At 44.7% G+C, this 21,169-nt stretch overlaps 1 protein-coding gene across 21 annotated transcripts in view; it reads left to right on the top strand.

Moving 5' to 3' along the window:
* st3gal3a (ST3 beta-galactoside alpha-2,3-sialyltransferase 3a) overlaps nucleotides 1-21,169 on the top strand; it is a 723,997-nt gene that overhangs the window by 309,364 nt on the left and 393,464 nt on the right. For all 21 annotated transcript variants that reach the window (XR_015077713.1, XM_085983191.1, XM_085983189.1 and 18 more), the window contains one exon: nucleotides 5,474-5,566. Coding sequence is in view for 20 of the 21 variants with exons in the window: in XM_085983191.1 (XP_085839317.1) it covers nucleotides 5,474-5,566 (93 nt within the window). In the remaining variant the exon portion in view is untranslated. The remainder of the gene's footprint in view (nucleotides 1-5,473; nucleotides 5,567-21,169) is intronic.

The raw sequence follows: 21,169 nt of genomic DNA, 5'->3' as shown, positions 1-21,169 counted from the left end.
CTTGCACTTGTATAGCGCCTTTCATGACCCCAGGACGTCCAAAAGCGCTTCACAGTACTGACGTACTTTTGAAGTGTAGTCACTGATGTAACAGAGGTTATAGTTATGAAGAAAGGCTCAAAAATGGATCTTTTTCTCTGAACAGGATCAAATATTATGAAACTGTTGCAATGGTAAACAGTAAAAGATTGTTTCCACTGATTGGTAAATCTGTAATGAAGATGCATAAACTCAAGACTTTTGTTCGAATAAGAGAAAAATTACAACTCTTTTCAATCTATATTAATGACTTGGATGAAGGAAGCGAGTGTATTGTAGCCAGGTTTGCGGACGATACAAAGATAGGTGGGAAAGCAAGCTGTGAGGAGGACATAAAGAGTCTGCAAAGGGATATAGATAGGTTAAGTGAGAGGGCAAGAATTTGGCAGATGGAGTATAATATGGGAAAATGTGAAGTTATCCACTTTGGTAGGAAGAATAGAAAAGAAAAATATTATTTAAATAGAGAAAGACTACAGAATGCTGCGGTACAGAAGGATTTGGGTGTCCTCGTACATGAAACACAAAGTTAACATGCAGGTGCAGCAAGTAATTAAAAAGGCAAATGGAATGTTGGCCTTTATTTCAAGGGGGATAGAGTATAAAAGTAGGGAAGCCTTGCTACAACTGTACAGGGCGCTGGTGAGACCACATCTGGAGTACTGCATACAGTTTTGGTCCCCTTATTTAAGGAGGGATATACTTGCATTGGAGGCAGTCCAGAGAGGATTCACTAGGGTGATTCCTGGGATGGAAGGGTTGTCTTATGAGGAAAGGTTGAGCAGGCTGGGCCTATAGTCATTGGAGTTTAGAAGAATGAGAGGTGGTCTTATTGAAACATAGAAGATTCTGAAGGGGTTGACAGGGTAGATGTTTCCCCTTGTGGGGGAATCTAGAACAAGGGGGCATAGTCTATAGTCTCAGAATAAGGGGTCACCCATTTAAGACAGAGATGAGGAGGAATTTCTTCTCTGAGGGTCGTGAATCTTTGAAATTCTTCTGTGGAAGCTGAGTCATTGAATATATTCAAGGCGGAGATAGACAGATTTTTGAGCAACAGGGGAGTCAAGGGTTATGGGGAGCGGGCGGGAAAGTGGAGTTGAGGCCAAAATCGGATCAGCCATGATCTCATTAAATGGCGGAGCAGGCTCGAGGGGCCGAATGGCCTGCTCCTGCTCCTATTTCTTATGTTCTTATACTTTTTTCACACAGAGGGTTATTAGAACATGCAAATCCTTCCCACATTGAAGCATTTGAAGCAGAAACAGAGAAAGCAGGGGGAAGTTGGAAGTTTATTAGAAAGAAAGAACTTGCATTTACGTAGCACCTTTTCATGTCCTCTAGATGTCTTAAAGAACTTCACATTCAATGAATTACTGTTATGTAGGCAAACGGAATAGCCAGTTTACGTATGGCAAGATCCCGCAAATGAGATGAATAACTAGTTAATTTGTTTTTTATAATGGTGGTTGAGGGAAGAATGTTGGTCCGGATGTGAGATCTGTTATGTGCATCTGACGGGGCTAATGTCTCATCTGAAAGATGGTGCTTCTTATAGTGTGGTGTTTACTCAATACTTAACTGAAATGTTAGCCTTGGCTCAATGGTAGCATTTTCACCTCCTTGTTGGTCTCAGTGTAGAATGTACTGTCTACATTTGCTTTGCTACTTTAGGTAATCAGAAGCATTCTCAGTTCTGAGTCAGCAGGTTGTAGGTTCATGTTCCCCTCAAGAGACACGAGCACACCTTATTCATTGCCACCCACTCCTTGCCACTCCCTGTTCAATTCGCACCAATTCAATTTCAAATTTACTCACATGATTGAGACTACTATGGTTAAATTCACCAAAAGCATCCTGCGTGACTGAATGTAGCTCATTCTCCTGGTCTCTTCTTCTCTGCCACCTTCAACATTACTGACCACTTCATTCTTCTGCACCGCCTCTCCTTGGTCTATGCCCACAATGCACACCTCCCATGGTTCCACTCCTATGTATTCCAATATAGTCACTAAAATCTAGGAACAGGAGTAGGCCAGATGGCAGCTTTATCTTCTTATTTCCAATTACCAACCATACTCCATAGTCCTAAAAATCCTACCTCCAGAATAAGGAAGCATACCATTTCTTTTGTGGGTTTTCCTCCCATACCCTTCTGTTACATCCTGAATCAGAGCCCAAGAGCTGAATTCTTGGTCCCTTCTATTCATCATTTACTTGCTACTCCTTGAAGACATTATCCACAATTTTCACATTCTTGCTGACAATATCCAAATCTATCTCGCCCCTACCTCTATTGACTGAGTATATTGCTGTACTCTCTTGACAGCCTGTAGGACATCAAATCTAGGTTAGTTAGTAATTTCCATCAGCACAATATCTTAAAAAGTGGTCATCATTTTCTTCCTCCCACAGCTAAGGGACATGAGTTTCAGTGGTATAACTAGTAATAATAGGTGTGTTGGCAATGAGGTGTAAAGTGGTTATTCAATCAAGCTGTTTTGATAGCATTGTAAACTGTGTGAGCAGAACACACATGGGTTATAGACATCAGGAAATTCAGATTAAATTGCAAAATGCCTTGATTCTATCACAAGATATGTGGGTTCCAGTATACAGCCTGCACTTCATTTAAAATAAAACTTTTATTTTACTGGTCTGTTAGGCAGCGAAACCATTGTGCATAGTAGAGGTGGTGTGACATCAGTGAGTGAGTTGGAAAGATAATAATGGTGATATAAGATGTGAATGTATACAGGTTCATGTGACCAGCAATAGATGCTTAAGACCAACAGTTTTCAGAAATTAGGATTATTCATGCCCAGATTAATCACAACTCTTTGTGTTCTGATGGAAGTATTAGCTTGGTATTGTAGATTTAGGAGGTATACCATATTGATAGTTCACTGATCAATCAGGATACGAACCTTATTTGGCTTAATGAGTGAGAGGAAATACATTCCATATTATGAACGTTCCTTCCCTGACTATCTAGACAAAGAAGTCAGAATTGAATAGAGGTGACCGGTTTAAATTTTGATATAAAATGCACCTATTAGATCAGCCAAGAGTTAGAATATTAGGGTAGATTTTGCTCATCCGCTGCCAGTGCATGTTAGAAAATCGATAGACATTTTCTGTCAGTTGATTTCATTCGGTGGAAAACAGCAGGCAATGCACTTGCTATTTTCCAATATACGCTCGTGGCTGGCAAGTTACTTCACTATGGGCAAGGACTAGAAAAATCAAATTTACTGGAGGTGAAATTCGATAAGGCCCAAAATTGGGCATGGGCGCAGTGATGCGAGATATGCCCGCGCCCATTCAGAAAGCGCAGGCAGCACATCAATTTGGTGCTGTCTACTAATTAACATGATTGTAGCGCATAGCCTAGCGACTAACGTGCTGCTGACAGGCTGTGCGCTCAGCAGGGGGACCAAGTTCGCATCGCTGGAGCTAGGCTGGCTTTACTTAAAGCTAGCCTGCTCCTTTTCAAGGCAGCCTCTAGCTCTAAAAGCTGAACTACCTTCTGCAAAAAAAAATTAAAATCCTTCAGCACCAGGCAGTTTACAGCTCTGAAAGTTGAGCTGCCTTCAGCACATAAAAAATGATAAAAGTGCTTCAGCACTAACGCAAATGACTCAACAGGCCAGGGAAAGGGCACCCAGGGTCTCGGACGTAGCACTCCAGCTTTGTGCAGGGTTCAACACTGGAACAGAGGTCCTCTATTCACAGGGGGCCAGGAGACCCTCCAGAAAGAATGATATGGGACCAGATCACCGAGGCGGTCACTGCCAGCAGTGTCACCCCCCACCACCTGGCTCCAGTGCCCAAAGAAGTTCCATGACCTCAGATGAGTGGTCATGGTCAGTGAATGCATCTTCAGAAGGCATCTCCTACCAACTGCACGACTAGCCTCACACATTGATTCAATGCATGATGCCCCCCCCACCACCCCCCCCAATCACTCACCTACCAACAATCTCTACCAAACACAAGGCACACCTCACATTCCTAGCTTCACCTCACCCCATTGGAGTAGACGGTGCTGGTCATTCTTAGCAGGGGCATGGCTGAGCCCTTGGCCAGCGGTGGGGCAGAAAGAATACAAGATGCTGGTATCCTCATACATTATCCTCTTTCTCACATCTCTCTTCCCCCTTCACCCCATAACCTCTTCTGATTTACAAGCTGCACATGGTGTAAGCATGCACCTCTTGCTTTACCCCCCCTCCCATCACCACAAACCTACACTTGTGCCGTCCTAATTTCAGCCACTCAAGAAATACAGCCTGCCCAGCCAGTGGTTGACCAAGAAGAGGGAGAGGAGAGTGAAGAAGAAGAATAAACACAGTCACTCAATTTGACACTCCTAGCCACCAGCTCCTCGAGGTCGTCCTGCAAGGCCATCTGCAGTCTCCCCCACTGAAAGTCAGCAGCCATGCTGCAGCCACTGGGGCAGCACTGTGTGACATCACTAGGATAGGCAAAGGCACACGCAGGACAGTCATTAAGGGAATGCACAAGGGAGATTAGTTGATTTTTTAATGTAATATTGGATGCATATATGGATAAAGTTGGACTGTAAAGTTTGCTTTGTGGTGGCTTTTATTTCAGCATTGTGGCCAAGAGGACGCTGTGATGTTCAGTAAAAGAGGAAAGATAAGGTGTGGGACAAATGTTGAAAGGGGATTTGGGATTGTGGTCATTGGTACCAGGTATCCCAGCCAGAAAGGAGCTCTCTGGGTTGCCTCCTCCTTTCTGCTTTTTCCTCTTCTGCTTCTGTGAGGCGCCTTGGGACATTTAACTACATTAAAGGTGCTATATATGATTGCAGGTTGTTATTGTGTCTAATTTTGGGTATGTTATTTTAGGAAGGTTATTAAAGCCATTGAAAGGAAGCAGAAGAGATATATTGTAATAATGGGAATGTGAGGCATGTTATGAGGAGAGACGAGAGAAACTCAGGCTCTTTTCGTTAGGACATAGAAGGTTAAGAGGAAGTTTGAGAGCGGTACGCAAAATTATGAGGGGTTTTGTAAAGGTAAATAGGAAAAACTATTTCCACTTCAGCCTGTAAATAGAGGCATACATAAAGACCAAAAGAATGAAGGAAGAGGGTAGGAGATTTTTGTTTAATTATGCAGAGGGTTGTCAGGACATGGAATGCCCCACCAGAAGCAGTGTTAGAAGCAGAATCCATAAGAGTTTTTTAGAAGGGAAGTGGATAAATAATTGAATTTTTTTTTTTAAAGGGTATGGGGGAAGTGTAAGGGAATGACATAAAGTGGATTGCTCTTTCGCAGCATGAGTGCTGGTGCGATGGTCTGAATTGCCTCCTGCTGTAAAATTCCACAATTCATTTTGTGTTTGTGTCTTGTATCATTGTGTTACTAATCTTATCTGTTTTGTTTTCATCTCTGTCTTCCTACAGCTCCGCGGAATTGAACTATAAAAATGGAAATATCACAGAGGGTGGCTGCAGAAAAGGATTTGCCTCCGCACAGATGACAGCAATCTTCCCAAAGTAAGAAATCTTTGCCACTGGAAGTCCTTTCCCACTGTTTTCCCCTCACTGCTTTTAGAGAACTCTGTGGTGGATGCCAAGTGGATGGTGAATATCGGATCACTTTATATTTGCAGCTTATTGTACTCTATACTCCCATGTTTTTGACCACAGACAAGGCCATCTCTGATCACATCCTTGTATCCCTCACCATACATTTCCCCAACCCAATTCCAGCTTCATATTCTTCGGCGTCCATCCTTGGAAAAATCTCTCCCATAAGTCACGTGGGAGTGCACTTTCAAGCTGCCAACTGCCTAGCCTAGATACTTCTGCAGCTGTTGATCTGCTCAACCACTAACTCTCCTCCACCTTTGATGCTCTTGTACCCAGTAAAACCTTTACTCCCATTCATGTTGTTCTCCTAGGATAGCTCCCATCTTCGCTCCTTCAAGTTCAGAGAATGCAGTCTTGATTATATCTGGTGATTATCCGGTTTAGTCATCCATCTTCAGATCTGACTGGACCATATCAAGTGCTATCAGGCTTCACTGTCCTCTTCCAAAACTGCCCACTACTCCAGGAACTTCCTGGAGAACAAAGATAAATCCTGGCTTCTTTTGTCTACTACCAACTCTCCCATGCCCCCTCCACCTTCATCCAACAAAGTGTGAGAAACTAATGGACTTTTTGATACTAGTGCTAAGACCATCCATTCAGCTGCGTCTGCCGGTTTCTCCCCGTTCCCCTTTCCCAGCAAGCCAAAGCCGCATCATTCTCTAGTTTCTCTCCTATCTCCTCCCCATATGCCTCTCTGAGCTCATCTTGTCAATGAAGCCCACCTCCTGCTCTCTCGGGTGTCAGCCTTGGCTCATTGATGGGACTCTCATCTCCGAGTCAGAAGGTCGCTGGTTCACGCCTCACTCCAGAAACTTTAGCGCTTAATTTAGGCTGATGCTTCAGTGTAGTACTGGGGGAGTGCTGCACTGACAGAGGTGCCATCTTTCGAATGAGGCGGACGTAAAATTTCCCATGGTACTATTCGAAGAAGAGCCGGGGAGTTCTCCCAGTGTCTTGGTAAATATTTACCCCTCAATCAACATCACTAAAACAGATTATCTGGTCATGCATCTGATTGGTGTTTGTGGGAACTTGCTGTGTGGAATTTGGCTGTCGTATTTCCCTACCAGATAACAGTGGCTGCTCTTCAAAAGCAGCCCTGAGGGCACCATATAATTACTGACCATTCAACTTCCCTTCCTGATGCCCATGTTAACTGAAATTGTAAATGGTTCCCTCTTTTTTAGGTGCTGTTCCCTTTCCTTTCAAAACTGGTATCATCACCCCACTCCTCAAAAAAACCCATAATTGACCTTTCTGTTCTTGCAAACTACCGCCCAATCTCTAACTTCCTTTCTCCTTGTGTACTGTTCAACATTCCTCAATCAACCAACACTATCAAAATAGGTTAATTGGTCATGCAACTCATTGCTGTGCACAAATTGGCTGCTGTATTTGCCTACAAAAGTAACAGTGACCACACGTCAAAAATTAAATAATTGGCTGTGAAGTGCTTTTGGATGCCCTGAGCATATAAAGGCACTATATATATTCTAGCTTTGTTTTTCTTTCAACCAGCAGCACCGAAAGCATCTTATGTGGTTATTCATTAATTTGCTGTTTGAGGAACTCGCTGTATACAAATTTGCTGCGGAATTTTCCTACATAACAGTGACTGTACTTTGAAGAACACTTTGAGATGGCTTCAGGATGTGATAAGGTGCTATATAAATAACACTTTCTTTCTTGTGAGACCAACATGATTAAAAAATCTTTGTGACGAATAGAAGTTGAGTCACTATCTGAACGATAGTGTTGGTGTATTTGTGCGATGACTAGTCACTTTAAATTGTTACAATAAGTTTGGGTCGCTAAGCTTAGCTAGAATCCACATTCTGTAAGTGTGGCTAGGAATTGCAGTGTGGGGAAAGCTATGTCTACAGATGACGCTACTGCATATGGCTATTATGATACTTGTTGGTCCTGATGTGTTAATACATTTTAATTACAACGCCATTAGTGTTACTCTCACAAGAAGTAGTTTCTGATACCTGTCTGCATAATTATCATTACATTCAATCTAACTGATTGTCATCTAAGATGGCTGGCAACAAACTTTGAACCCCACTGTCAGTGACAACTGGTTGGAAATTGTGGAAACAACTCTGATTCCCTTTAACATGGGAATAAGTGAAAAACTTTAAACTGAAATAACCCTGTTATCCCAGCATAAGCGGCCCCTAAGTGTGTTTCTGAGGTGGGGGTGGTAATGATTGACTGCTTGACACTCAGTCAGAGGTGTACTTGGGTTCCTCCCACTCATCTCGCCAGTTCTTCTAGTACTATTATACTGCAGCATGTGCGGAAGAATCCTTACATAAAGTGTTATAGCCCAGGCAACAGTCCAGATGTAGTATCAATAAAGTGGTATATCTTTCATTTTTGGTACCCAAGGAAGGAGCATATATTAAAAGTGATGTTAACAATGCAAGCTGCTTCATTGTCTATTACTATTCCTTAGTTGTTGCTTTTAATATGCCGTATAGTTTATAGCCTAAATTACAATTTAATGGACCGTTAACTCTTCCACTAGGAGATCACAATGGCTTGTCAGATCCAGTAAGCTAAATAAAGTAACATGGGTAGATATTGCACAGGTAAGGTCATACTTTGATTCATGGGCAGCAAGCACTTGCTTACATGAGCAGTCCTTGATGCTGAGCACAAGAAAGGTTTTTGGGTTGCACCTGGATACCGAACAGGATTATTAACTAGACTTCGACTTTTGTGGAACAGAGAAGAATGACGGAAACAAAGTGATGTGGAAGACCTGGCTGGATCTGTCTTCTGTGACTTGATCACAAAATCCAGAGCAGCATTAATAATGGACATAAAGAAATCCATGTGTCAGACAACCCCTACTGAAAGTGAAAAATGGTGTTTGGAGTCAAGTGCAAAGAATCTCTCGAGCAAACTTTTTAAAAATTGTAACAATCTTGCGTATTGTATTGTAGTATAACTTTGGAAGTAAATACCATAATTTGTTCCTGTCCTTGTATTGGTGATTTCTTTTTGCATGGCACACTTTCGAAAGAGAAAATATACATTGAAGCTTCCTCATGTGAAAAAAAATTCAGTCATTCTTTTCAGTAAACGTTTGTTGAGGATCATGAGATTGCTGAGATTTCTATATCCTTTACAGTGATAATACAGTGATAAATAGTCTCCCTCCACGCAACACCAGTGGCAAACAGCAGAAAATGGTGGGGTAGACCAAAGGCAGTAACCAAAGTTTTCCAGTGATTTATTGAAAATACTAATTTTGTTAAATGGAAAGATTTATTTCTGGCAATATAGTCCCAAATACCAACAGTGGAATTTATTGAAGGAGTTGGTATAGTTTGCAAAGAAAGTCAACAGAAGCCCAGAAGACAATAGCAAGTGCATTAATTACTTATTTTGAATAGTCAGTTAAAGTTGTTGATTTTAAAAACATAAGATTCACTTTGAAGGACTATTGTCACTAAAGAGAAAAAAAAATCTGAACAGAATTGAATGTGACTCACTATTTTAGTTCATGAAATGAGGATCTCACCCATCTTCTGACTGCTAATTATGGTAAGTTCAATACACTTTTTATTTCACACAGCACCTCTAATTCTTTCCATATTTCTGATCCTAAATAGTATTATTTATGTAGTATATTTTGAATTTAACATAAGTCTTATATGGTATATTTAAATATTCTTGGTTCTAAATCACCTCCTTTCTAATAAGTTTAGCAGTCTTTGATGGTTCAACTGTCTGTGAAGTATTTTTGTTCTTGCTCTTTTAGTAGTCTTTTATGTATATGGTTCATATATTAAGCAAAACCATGTTATAGCTCCATAGATGAGCTGTCCACATTTTTATCCTTGAGGTTGTATTAGCAGCAATCTATTGTAATGTTAGAAGAGGAAAAAGAGGTCTCTGCATACCATGGGGAGCCTGATGTGATTGGTTTGGAAATGCAAAACAATCCATCTCGAAACAAACATTTGAATGTAGAATTAGGTGGTAAGAGGCAACCTCTCATCTGGAGGTACTCTCTGCCAATAGGTAAGAGGGAGTCACATGCTATAGTCTATAGGCGATATTCCTTCATTTGTAATAGGTTGGAGGATAATTTAATGTGCAAGCCTTATAGCTTCAGTCAAGTGCACAGGGTCACAAAGACATTGCAAAATTATGAAGACTGGTTCTTGCTGGAGATCTTCTCAATTGCTGATGCATTCTGCTAGTGATACTTGAGCAGTTTTCCAAACTATATTAATACCAGTAATGGTGACCATGAAACTGCCGATAGTCCTAAAAACCTGTCTGGTTCACTAATGTCCTTTAGGGAAGGAAATCTGCTGTCCTTACCTGTGACTCCAGACCCACAGCAATGTGGTTGACTCTTAACTCTGAAATGGCAAGCCACTCAGTTGTGAAAAACCGCTACGGAAAAAAATAATAAGAATAAAACCAGACGGACCACCCAGCATTGACCATGGCACCGGCTTCGACAAGACAAAGGCATACCCAGCCCAGTCGACTCGGCAAAGTCTTCCTCACTAACATCTGGGGACTTGTGCCAAAATTGGGAGAGCTGACCCACAGACTAGTCAAGCAACAGCCTGACATAGTCATACTCACAGAATCATACCTTTCAGCCAATGTACCAGACTCCTCCATCATCATCCCTGGGTATGTTCGGTTCCACCAACAGGACAGACCCACCAGAGGAGGTGGCACAGTGGTATACAGTCGGGAGGGATTGGCCCTGGGAGTCCTCAACATTGACTCCAGACTCCATGAAGTCTCATGGCTTCATGTCACGCATGGGCACAGAAACGTCCAGCTGATTACCACGTACTGCCCTCCCTCAGCTGATGAATCAATACTCCTCCATGTTGAACACCACTTGGAAGAAGCACTGACAGTGGCATGGGCACAGAATGTACTCTGAGTGGGGGACTTCAATATCTATCACCAAGAGTGGCTCGGTAGCACCACTACTGACCGAGCTGGCTGAGTCCTGAAGGACATAGCTGCCAGACTGGGCCTGCGGCAGGTGTGAGAGAACCAACACAAGGGAAAAACCTACTTGACCTCGTCCTCACCAATCTACTGTCACAGCTGCATTTGTCCATGACAGCATTGGCAGTAGTGACCACCGCACAGTCCTTGTGGAGATGAAGTCCCGTCTTCACACTGAGGACACCCTCCATCATGTTGTGTGGCACTACCACTGTGCTAAATGCGATAGATTCAAAACAGATCTAGCGGCTCAAAACTGGGCATCCATGAGGTGCTGTGGGTCATCAGCAGCAGCAGAATTGTATTTCGCCACAATCGGTAACCTTATGGCCCGGCATATCCCTCACTCTACCATCACCATCAAGCCAGGGGACCAACCCTGGTTCATCACCATCAAGCCAGGGACCAACCCTGGTTCAATGAGGAGTGTAGAAGAGCATGCCAGGAGCAGCACCAGGTGTACCTAAAAATGAGGTGCCAACCTGGGGAAGCTGCAATACAGGATTACATGCATGCTAAACAGTGAATGCAGCATGCTATAGACAGAGCGAAGCGATCCCATAACCAGTGGATCAGATCAAAGCTCTGCAGTCCTGCCATATCCAGTTGTGAATGGTGGTGGGCAATTAAACAACTAACAGGAGGAGGAGGCTCCATGAACATCCCCATCCTCAATGACGGAGCCCAGCATGCGAATGCAAAAGACAAGGCTGAAGCATTTGCAACCATCTTCAGCCAGAAATGCCGAGTGGATGATCCATATCGGCCGCCTCCTGAGGTCCCCACCATCACAGAAGCCAGTCTTCAGCCATTTTGATTCACTCCACGTGATATCTAGAAATGGCTGGGCGCACTGGATACAGCAAAGGGTTTGGGCCCCGACTACATGCCAGCTGTTGTGCTGAAGACTTGCGCTCTAGAACTAGCTGCGGCTCTAGCCAAGCTGTTCCAGTACAGCTAAAACACTGGCATCGACCTGACAATATGTTAAACTGCCCAGGTATGTTCTGTCCACAAAAAGCAGAACAGATCCAATCTGGGCAATTACCGCCCCATTAGTTTACTCTCAATCATCAGCAAACTGATAGAAGGTGTCGTCGACACTGCTATCAAACAGCACTTACTCACTAATAACCTGCTTACCGATGTTCAGTTTGGGTTCCGCCAGGACCACTCAGCTCCAGACCTCATTACAGCCTTGGTCCGAACATGGACAAAAAAGCTGAATCCCAGAGGTGAGGTGAGAGTGACTGCCCTTGACATCAAGGCAGCATTTGACCAAGTGTGGCATCAAGGAGCCCTAATAAAATTGAAGTCAATGGGAAGCAGGGAGAAAACTCTCCACTGGCTGGAATCATACCTAGCACAAAGTAAGATGGTTGTTGTTGTTGGAGGCCAAGCATCACAGCCCCAGGACATTGCTGCAGGAGTTCCTCAGAACAGTGTTCTAGGGCCAACCATCTTCAGCTGCTTCATCAATGACCTTCCCTCCAACATAAGGTCAGAAATGGGGGTGTTTGCTGATGACTGCACAGTTTTCAGTTCCATTCGCAACTGCTCAGATAATGAAGCAGTCCATGCCCGCATGCAGCACGACCTGGACGACTTTCAGGCTTGGGCTGATAAGTGGCAAGTAACATTCGCGTCACAGAAGTGCTAGGCAATGACTATCTCCAACAAGAGATATTCTAACCACCACCCCTTGACATTCAACGGCCTTACCATCGCCAAATCCCCCACCATCAATCTCCTGGGGGTCATCATTGACCAGAAACTTAACTGGACCAGCCACATAAATACTGTGGCTACAAGAGCACGTCCGAGGCGGGGTATTCTGTGGCGAGTGTCTCACCACCTGACTCCCCAGAGCCTTTCCACCATCTACAGGGCACAAGTCAGGAGTGTGATGGAATACTCTCCACTTGCCTATATCAGTGCAGCTCCAATAACACTCAAGAAGCTCGACACCATCCAGGAAAAAGCAGCCTGCTAGATTGGCACCCCAATCACCACCTTAAACATTCACTCCCTCCACCACCGGCGCACCCTGGCTGCAGTGTGTACCATCTGCAAGATGCACTGCAGCAACTCACCAAGGCTTCTTCGACTGCACCTCCCAAACCCGTGACCTCTACCACGCGGAAGGACAAGGTCAGCAGGCGTATGGGAACACCATCACCTCCAAGTTCCCCTCCAAGTCACACACCATCCTGACTTGGAAATATATCGCCATTCCTTCATCGCCGCTGGGTCAAAATCCTGGAACTCCCTCCCTAACAGCACTGTAGGAGCACTTTCACCACACAGACTGCAGTGGTTCAAGAAGGCAACTCACCACCACCTTCTTGAGGGCAATTAGGGATGGGCAATAAATGCTGGCCTTGCCAGCGACGCCCACATCCCAGGAACTATAAAAAAAATGGATGTCATTATTGAGACCTTCATGGAGTCAGCTGAGGGCCATCTAAAGGGGAATGTTGGTACATCATCTGGTGGCACTATGGCTAATGTATATTCCATCATGAGTGACTTTAAGGAGGCTGCTTCATATTCTGTCCCAAAGCTCCATATTTATTGAAACATATGAAATGTGCAAAATTTGGCTCATTTATTTTGCTATTTTTTTTCTTACTGTTAATATGTAACTGATCATGGACCATAACTATAGTAATCTGGGATGTTATGATTAAGGTTATCCACCAGGTGGTGCTGTAGCCAATGCTGCTGCTAAGGTCAGAGGTTTGCTTCCTGTTAAGGTCAGAGGTTTGCTTCCTGTCAAGGTCAGCAAAGGTGCAATGCCTGGATGCAAGCCTACCTGGTTGTTTCGCAGTTGTTTAATAAAGTACTCTTATTAATCCTAATACCTCGCCTCTTCGAGTCCTTGTCTCACTACATGGATTTATCACATTTGGTGATGAGGTAACTAAAGGACCCTGAATAAAGAAGAAAAGTCTGCCAGGACGTTTAAACAACAAAATTACGAGCTACGATTAGCTACCAGCTGGAAGAGAGCATGGCTGCCACGGTAGGAACGGTTTCCGCTTTTGATAGTCAAGCACAAACCTGGGAGGAATACTGTGACGTGTTGGGTTATTTTTTCGAAGCAAATGAAATAAATGATGCCGGAAAAAGGAAAGCCATTCTGCTTAGTTCAGTGGGAAGCCAAACCTACAGTTTGATGAAGAATCTGCTCAGTCCTGAAAAGCCTGGAGACAAATCATTTGTTGAATTAGTGGCCTTGCTAAAAGAACATTTCAACCCTAAGCCTAGTGAGATTGTACAACGGTTCAAGTTTAATTCAAGGAACAGGAAAGAGGAAGAGAGTGTAATGGACTATGTAGCGGTGTTGCGTAAATTAGCACAAGATTGCAATTATGGGAACAACCTGAAGGAAATGCTGAGAGATAGGCTAGTTTGCGGAATAATGGACGACCGAATGGAGCGCAGATTATTATCCAAGACTGGGCTTACTTATGAAAAAGCATTGGAACTTGCTCAAGCCATAGAGACAGCGAACCGAGATGTAAAAGAAATACAGGGTTCAGACAGGGCTAATGCTACGCAAGTTGCAGTTCAGGTTGTTGTGCACAAGTTGAACATGTGTCAGAAACCACAACGTGAGCATGTGAAGGCATTTTATAGATGCAAGGGCGATCACCTGGCAAGTGAATGCCAGTTTCTGGAGGAAAAGTGCTACAAGTGTGGGAAACAAGGACACATAAAACGAGCTTGCAGGGCGAAATCACCTGTGGAGGAATCCAAACCAAAAGGGGGAGGACAGCAAAACCAAGGGAGAGAAGTGAAAAGACATGGAGCACACCACATCAGCGGGGAAGCTGAGGAAGAAGAGGACATGTTCATAATGTATAGCATGTTAGGAGCCACTTTTGGAATGTTCTCTATCACATTGCAACTGACAGTAAATGACTCTAAGGTGAACTTTGAAGTGGATACAGGGTGCGGCGTGACCATAATGAACAAGGCAGAGTACTCAAAATTGTGGAACCGTGCAAAAGTTCCAGAGTTAAAGCCTTGCTCCCTGCATCTTAAAACATACAGGTGAACGAGTAGCGACATTAGGTACAGCTAATATAACTGCAACACAGGGACACAGTGGAACAGCTACCTGTAGTTATAGTATCAGGTACCGGACCAAACCTGTTAGGTCGGGGCTGGATAAAAGAACTTAAATTAGACTGGGGAGCAGTACATCAAATAGATGCGGGCAAACAGTTGACTTTGCAAGAAGTGTTGAGTGAACATGAGAATGTGTTCAAGGAGGAACTTGGCACATTTAATGCCCCCCCAGCTAAGATTTATGTAGACAAGGAGGTACCGCCAAGGTTTTTTAAACAATGACCTGTGCCTTATGCCATGAAGCCAAAGGTAGAGGCTGAGCTTGACCGTCTACTGAGAGAGAACATACTGGAGCCAGTGAAATGTTCAGAATGGGCAGCTCCCATAGTACCTGTTTTAAAACCGGACAATTCGGTAAGACTCTGTGGAGACTATAAATTGACAGTCAATCGGGTGTCCAAACTAGAGCAGTATCTGATTCCCAAAACAAAGGATCTCTTTGCAAACCTGGCTGGAGGAAAGAAATTCACAAAGTTGGATACGAGTCATGCCTACTTGCAGATTACACTGGATGACGAATCAAAGAAGTATGTCACCATAAATACACACAAGGGCTTGTTTACATATAACCGCTTTCTGTTTGGTGTCTCATCTAGTCCAGCTATCTTCCAGAGGACAATCGAAGGTGTACTGCAAGGGATTCCACATGTTTCCATCTATCTGGATGACATTCTGGTGACAGGAAGAACCGACCAGGAGCATCTGAGCACTCTGAGAGAGGTACTACAGAGATTGGAGAGGGCAGGGTTCTGGCTCAAGAGGAGTAAGTGCACTTTCCTGGGGAATGAGGCAGTGTTCCTGGGACACAGAGTGGATGCCACCGGGCTCCATCCACTCGAGGAGAAGGTACAAGCACTGCAGGACGCCCCTGCTCCTACAAATGTGGCTGAGTTAAAAGCTTACCTGGAACTGCTGAACTATTATAACAGGTTTTTTCCAAACTTGTCAACTGTGTTAGCACCTCTTCACAAACTACTGCGCAAGGAGACACAGTGGCAGTGGGGAGAGGAGCAGGGGGTTTCATTTGAACAGTCCAAGAAACTGATGCTGTCGTCGGATATGCTGGTTCACTACAATGCAGAGAAAGACATCATTCTCTCTTGTGACGCTTCACCTTACGGGGTGGGGGCAGTTCTTTCACACTGCATGGAAGATGGAACTGAAAGACCAATAGGGTTTATGTCCCGAACTCTAACACCAGCGGAAAAAAACTATTCCCAGTTAGACAAAGAGGGGTTAGCAGTAATGTTTGGGTTACAGAGGTTCCACAAGTACATATATGGCAGGAAGTTCACCATATGCACCGATCATAAACCTCTTCTCTCTTTTCAATGAAATGAAAGCAGTTCCACAGATGGTGTCACCCCGGATCCAGAGGTGGGCAGTGACGTTGAGGGCATATGAGTATGTCATCATCTACAAGGCGGGCAAGTACCATGGGAACGCAGATGCCTTGAGCCGTCTTCCACTGCTAGGCACACCTATCCATGCAGCTCCAGAGGACAGAGTTTTGATGTTGGAGGACACTGACACGGCACTTGTGACTGCAGAGCAAGTAAGAACATGGACAGGTAAAGATCCAGTACTGTCTAGAGTTCGAGAATATGTGGTGAGGGGATGGCCACAGCATCCGGAAGGGGCTGACTTCACACGTTACAGTGTCAGGAAAACAGAGCTGAGTGTGCAGGATGGTTGCATGTTGTGGGGAGCACGAGTGATTATTCCACAGCCAGCACGACAGTCTATCCTAGAGCAACTACATCAGTGTCATCCTGGGGTCTCGCGTATGAAAGCCTTGGCTAGGAGTTACTTGTGGTGGCCAAAGCTAGATGAGGAGATAGAAAATCTAGTCAAGACATGCAGCACTTGTCAGGAACACCGGAAGGCACCAGCAGCGGCTCCTCTCCACCCCTGGGAGTGGCCGGATAAACCATGGAGAAGATTGCACTTAGATTATGCGCGTCCATTCATGGGGAAGATGTTCCTCATAATCATTGATGCACATTCCAAATGGATGGATGTTTATCCTGTAAATTCTGCTTCCGCCACTACTACTATAGACTGCCTGCGTCGGAGCTTCAGTAATCAAGGGCCGGAGATCATGGTGAGTGACAATGCCACTTGTTTTGTGAGTACAGAGACAAAAGAGTTCTTGAGAAAAAATGGCATAGTGCAGGTGACCTCGGCTCCATATCATCCGTCCTCGAATGGACTTGCGGAGAGATCCGTACAAACATTTAAGGAGATGATGAAAAAAAGTGCAGAAGGGAGTTTAGCAGCCAAAGTGTCACGGGTTCTGTTCAGCTACAGAATAACACCTCAATCCACCACAGGACTCTCTCCTGCTGAGATGTTATTAGGTCGTAGACTACGCTCCACTCTTGACCTTGTCCACCCAGACCTAAAAAGGAAAATGGAAAACAGACAAAACAAACAAAAAGAGAACCATGACAAAAGAACAAAGAGCCGAAGTTTTGGAGAAGGAGTTGCAGTCCTTACCGGGAATTTCAGTTATGGACCAAAGTGGATTCCTGGCTTCATTGACAGGTCCAGTATCATACAAGGTCATATTGGGAGATGGTAGGGTAGTACGCGGACATGTAGATCAGATACTTCCCAGACAAGGGGAAATTGAAATGAAGGTTCCAGATGCAATGACTGAAGACTGGGTTGCCCCCAGTTATCCAAGTGCATCTGTGGTGGCACTACCAGGGACAGAGACAATTCCACAGGAACCTATTCGTCAAGAGGAAACCATCGTTGCAGAGTCAGATACTCTGAGCACTGCTCAGGAGCAGCTGGTGACTTCACCACAAACAATCAGGGACTTTACTGTTAGACGTTCACAAAGGCCTCGCAAGCCACCAGAGAGATTGATACTGAACTGTTAGATTCGTCAAGTATGGAACATGATGAATGGAGACTCCTTATGTGACCCTCAGGAATGGTTGTTTGTTAAGAAATTCATACTGAAATCTTAAGGGGGGAGGGATATAGTAATCTGGGATGTTATGATTAAGGTTATCCACCAGGTGGTGCTGTAGCCAATGCTGCTGCTAAGGTCAGAGGTTTGCTTCCTGTCAAGATCAGCATAGGTGCAATGCCTGGATGCAAGCCTGCCTGGTTGTTTCGCAGTCGTTTAATAAAGTGCTGTTATTAATCCTAATACCTCACCTCTTCGAGCCCTTGTCTCACTACATGGATTTATCACAATAACTTACAGCAAGGACTACCTCCATTGATATATTTGTTTTTGTCAAATGTAATATATTGAATCAAGCTTTCTGTAACTTTTAGTCAGTATTAAATCAGCTGTTTCACACAATTGTAACTTTCTATATGATTGGCAGTAAAAGTCCTGTGGAGGAGAAATTCATTATAGCCCCGTTTGGGGTGCTAAATTTTAAAAGTTTGGAAAATTAGCGGCAGGCGCTAATGTTTCCAAACTTAAAAAAAAATGTTTTTTGCACTCCAAGAAAGAAGTGGAGTGCTAAATTAAGCATTCCACTTCCTTCTTGGAGCGCAATCAGCAGCAAGCGGGGCGGAGACTTCAGCAGCGCCGCACACTGGGCCGTGCAGCGCTGCCACATTCAAAGGCTCCTTCTCTCCCATAAAGGGAAGGGCCATCGCTGCAGGCTCTAATAGAAAAAGTACCTACCTGGACCACCAAGGCAGCCGCGATCCAGCGCGATCAGCCCGGCACTCGAGCAGAGTGATCGATCACTGGCAGAAACCCGCGATAAAAAGCAGAACAAGAAAGGGAAGGTTTTGTTTGCTTACCTTGGCCACCTCACCTTTAATCATCACCCCCGAAGCGGCCGGCTGCCCGATGCCGCCTCCTGCAGCTGTCAGTGTTTTCGCCTGGTGCTGCTGCAGGGTGGGGGGGGAGTCAATTTTGGGTCCGTGATACTACCGGGGCGTTGCGCACGGCGATGACATCACGATCGCCGGGTGAAGGAGATTGAAGCGCAACGCTGTAGTGCCGCCGCAAAACTCCCACCGAATATGGTGGGAGTTGATGTCAACTCCGCGCCCGGTTGCAAAGGCATTTGCGCCGTGCCCTGTTAGCGCCCCCGGGAGGTGCTGACAGGAGGTGGAAAGGCACCCAGTTTCGCCTCTTGTGTGTCTGATTTCACTATTAGGCTTTTTTAAACAGATTTTGACTAAAATTTGCATTTGAGTTGTAGCTGTTATAAAGCTTGTATCACTTGTTGACATGTGAGCCTTACTGTGATGTTTTGAGGTTTTTACCTATTTAGCCTGGAAGGGATTTTGGTTGAACTTGTGTTATGATTTGGTTGTGAAGTTAGATTCAGTTCACAACGGGTTAACTCTCAGACAGACGCCATTTAGGATGTTGATTGGGACAATTAGTTGGAAGCCAGATGAAACAGCTGTCACAATGTTGTACTCTTGCATACCACCTCAATTTTGAGACAATGGGGGGGCGGGGATAGCAAAGCAGGCAATGTTACCGGAGATCTTGTGTCAAGGGAGAGGGTTTCTCATTCAAGGTGGTAACGTTGGTGGCTTGGTGACAGAGCTGAAGTCAGAGGTCAGCCTTTGTCTCTCTCTCTGGAGAAGGCAGTCAACAACAACTTTATATAGCACCTTTTAACGTCGTAAAACACCCTAGGCGCTTCACAGGAGCGTTATTAGACAAAACTTGACACTGAGTCAAAGAAGGAGATATGTAGCCAAAAGCTTGGTCAGCGGTAGCCAAAAGCTTGGTCAGCAGTAGCCAAAAGCTTGGTCAGCGGTAGGTTTTAAGGAGCTTCTTAAAGGAGCGAGAGAGGTGGCGACGTGGCAAGGTTTAGAGATTGAATTCCAGAGCTTAAGACCTAGCCAGTGTAAAGTCCGCGCCTCAATAATACACGGACTTCAGGAGAACAGTTTAACAGGTACTTTACTGAACAGGAGGCAGCGTCAAACTGAAACTACAGAAGCCTGCTAGGGCCTTTTATACAGGGGTGGTCACTGCCAGTACTGCAGTCTAAGACCAGTTATTCCCTTAAAGGTATATACACAACAGCCAGCTGAAGGCACGGCTGTCAATGGTGGGCTGATGGAAATCGGGGATGCACAAGAAGCCAGAATTGGAAGAATACAGAGTTCTCGGAGGATTGTAGGGCTGGATGAGTTTACAGAGATAGGGAGGGGTGACGCCATGGAGGAATTTGAACACAAGGATGAGAAATTTTAACTTGAGACGTTGCTAGACCAGGAGACAATGTAGGCCGGCGAGCACAGGGGTGATTGGTGAATGGGACTTAGTGCGCGTTAGGATATGGGCAGCAGAGTTTTGGATGAGCTCAAGTTTATGGTGGGAGAAAGATGGGCGAGCATTGGAATAGTCAAGTGTGGAGGTAACAAAAGCATGGATGAGGGTTTCAGCTGCAGATGGGCTGAGGCACAGGCAGTGACAGGCGATATTACGGAGGTGGAAGTAGTAGGTCTTGGTGATAGAGATTCGAATAGAGGGGGTCAGAAGTTCATTTCAGGTTCAACTAGATTGCAGAGGTTGTGAATGTGAATGGTGGTCTGGTTCAGCCTCAGCGAGTGAGTGGCCAGAGAGGGGGATGGATTCTGTGCTAGGGAACAGAGTTTGTGGCGGGTGCTGAAGACATTGGCCCGGATTTTACAGGGCCTTTGAACGCGTACACACAGCGTACATGGTCATAGGTGCCCCACAAGTTCTGGGTTTCCGCATGCGCTGCGCATGAGCGAAAACCCGGAACTTGCGATCTATCAAGTTTCATTTTGAGAGATCATCCGAATGCGCAAGAAATGGATGTTTGCTGGCGGAGAGTTAGGCTATTTGCCCAACTACTGCCTAGTGAATGCCCACGAAATTCTTAATCCTGGTAAAAGCAGGCGTAGGATCATTTACCAGTGTAAGGGTTTAAATAAATATAAAAATAATTTTTGAAAGCTCAATTAAACATTCAAAAATATTTAATTGGAGGAATTTTCTGCTCATCCAATACTGGAATTCAGACAAGCAGCATGACAAATCAGAGGCAATGGAGAGGTCGAGGGAGGTGGTGGGGTGGAGTTGGGTGTCGTCAGCATACATGTGAAATCTGATGTGTTTTTGGATGATATTGCTGAGGGGCTGCGTGTAGATGGGAAATAGGAGGAGACCAAGAATGGATCCTTGGGGTACTCCATAGATAATGGTGCGGGGGCGGGAAGAGATGCCATTGCAGGAAATTCTCTAGCTACGACTGGATAGATAAGAATGAAATCAGACGAGGGCAGTCCCATTGAGCTCGTCAGTGGAGGAGAGACATTGGAGGTGGCTGGTGTCAAAGGCTGCAGACTGGTCGAGAAGGATGAGGGACAATTTACCACAGTCACAATCAC

This window comes from Somniosus microcephalus, chromosome 3, assembly GCF_052327205.1.
Source record: "Somniosus microcephalus isolate GS21.2 chromosome 3, FLI_Smic_1.0, whole genome shotgun sequence".
Taxonomy (NCBI): domain Eukaryota; kingdom Metazoa; phylum Chordata; class Chondrichthyes; order Squaliformes; family Somniosidae; genus Somniosus; species Somniosus microcephalus.
This window is presented reverse-complemented; position numbering and strand designations above follow the sequence as displayed.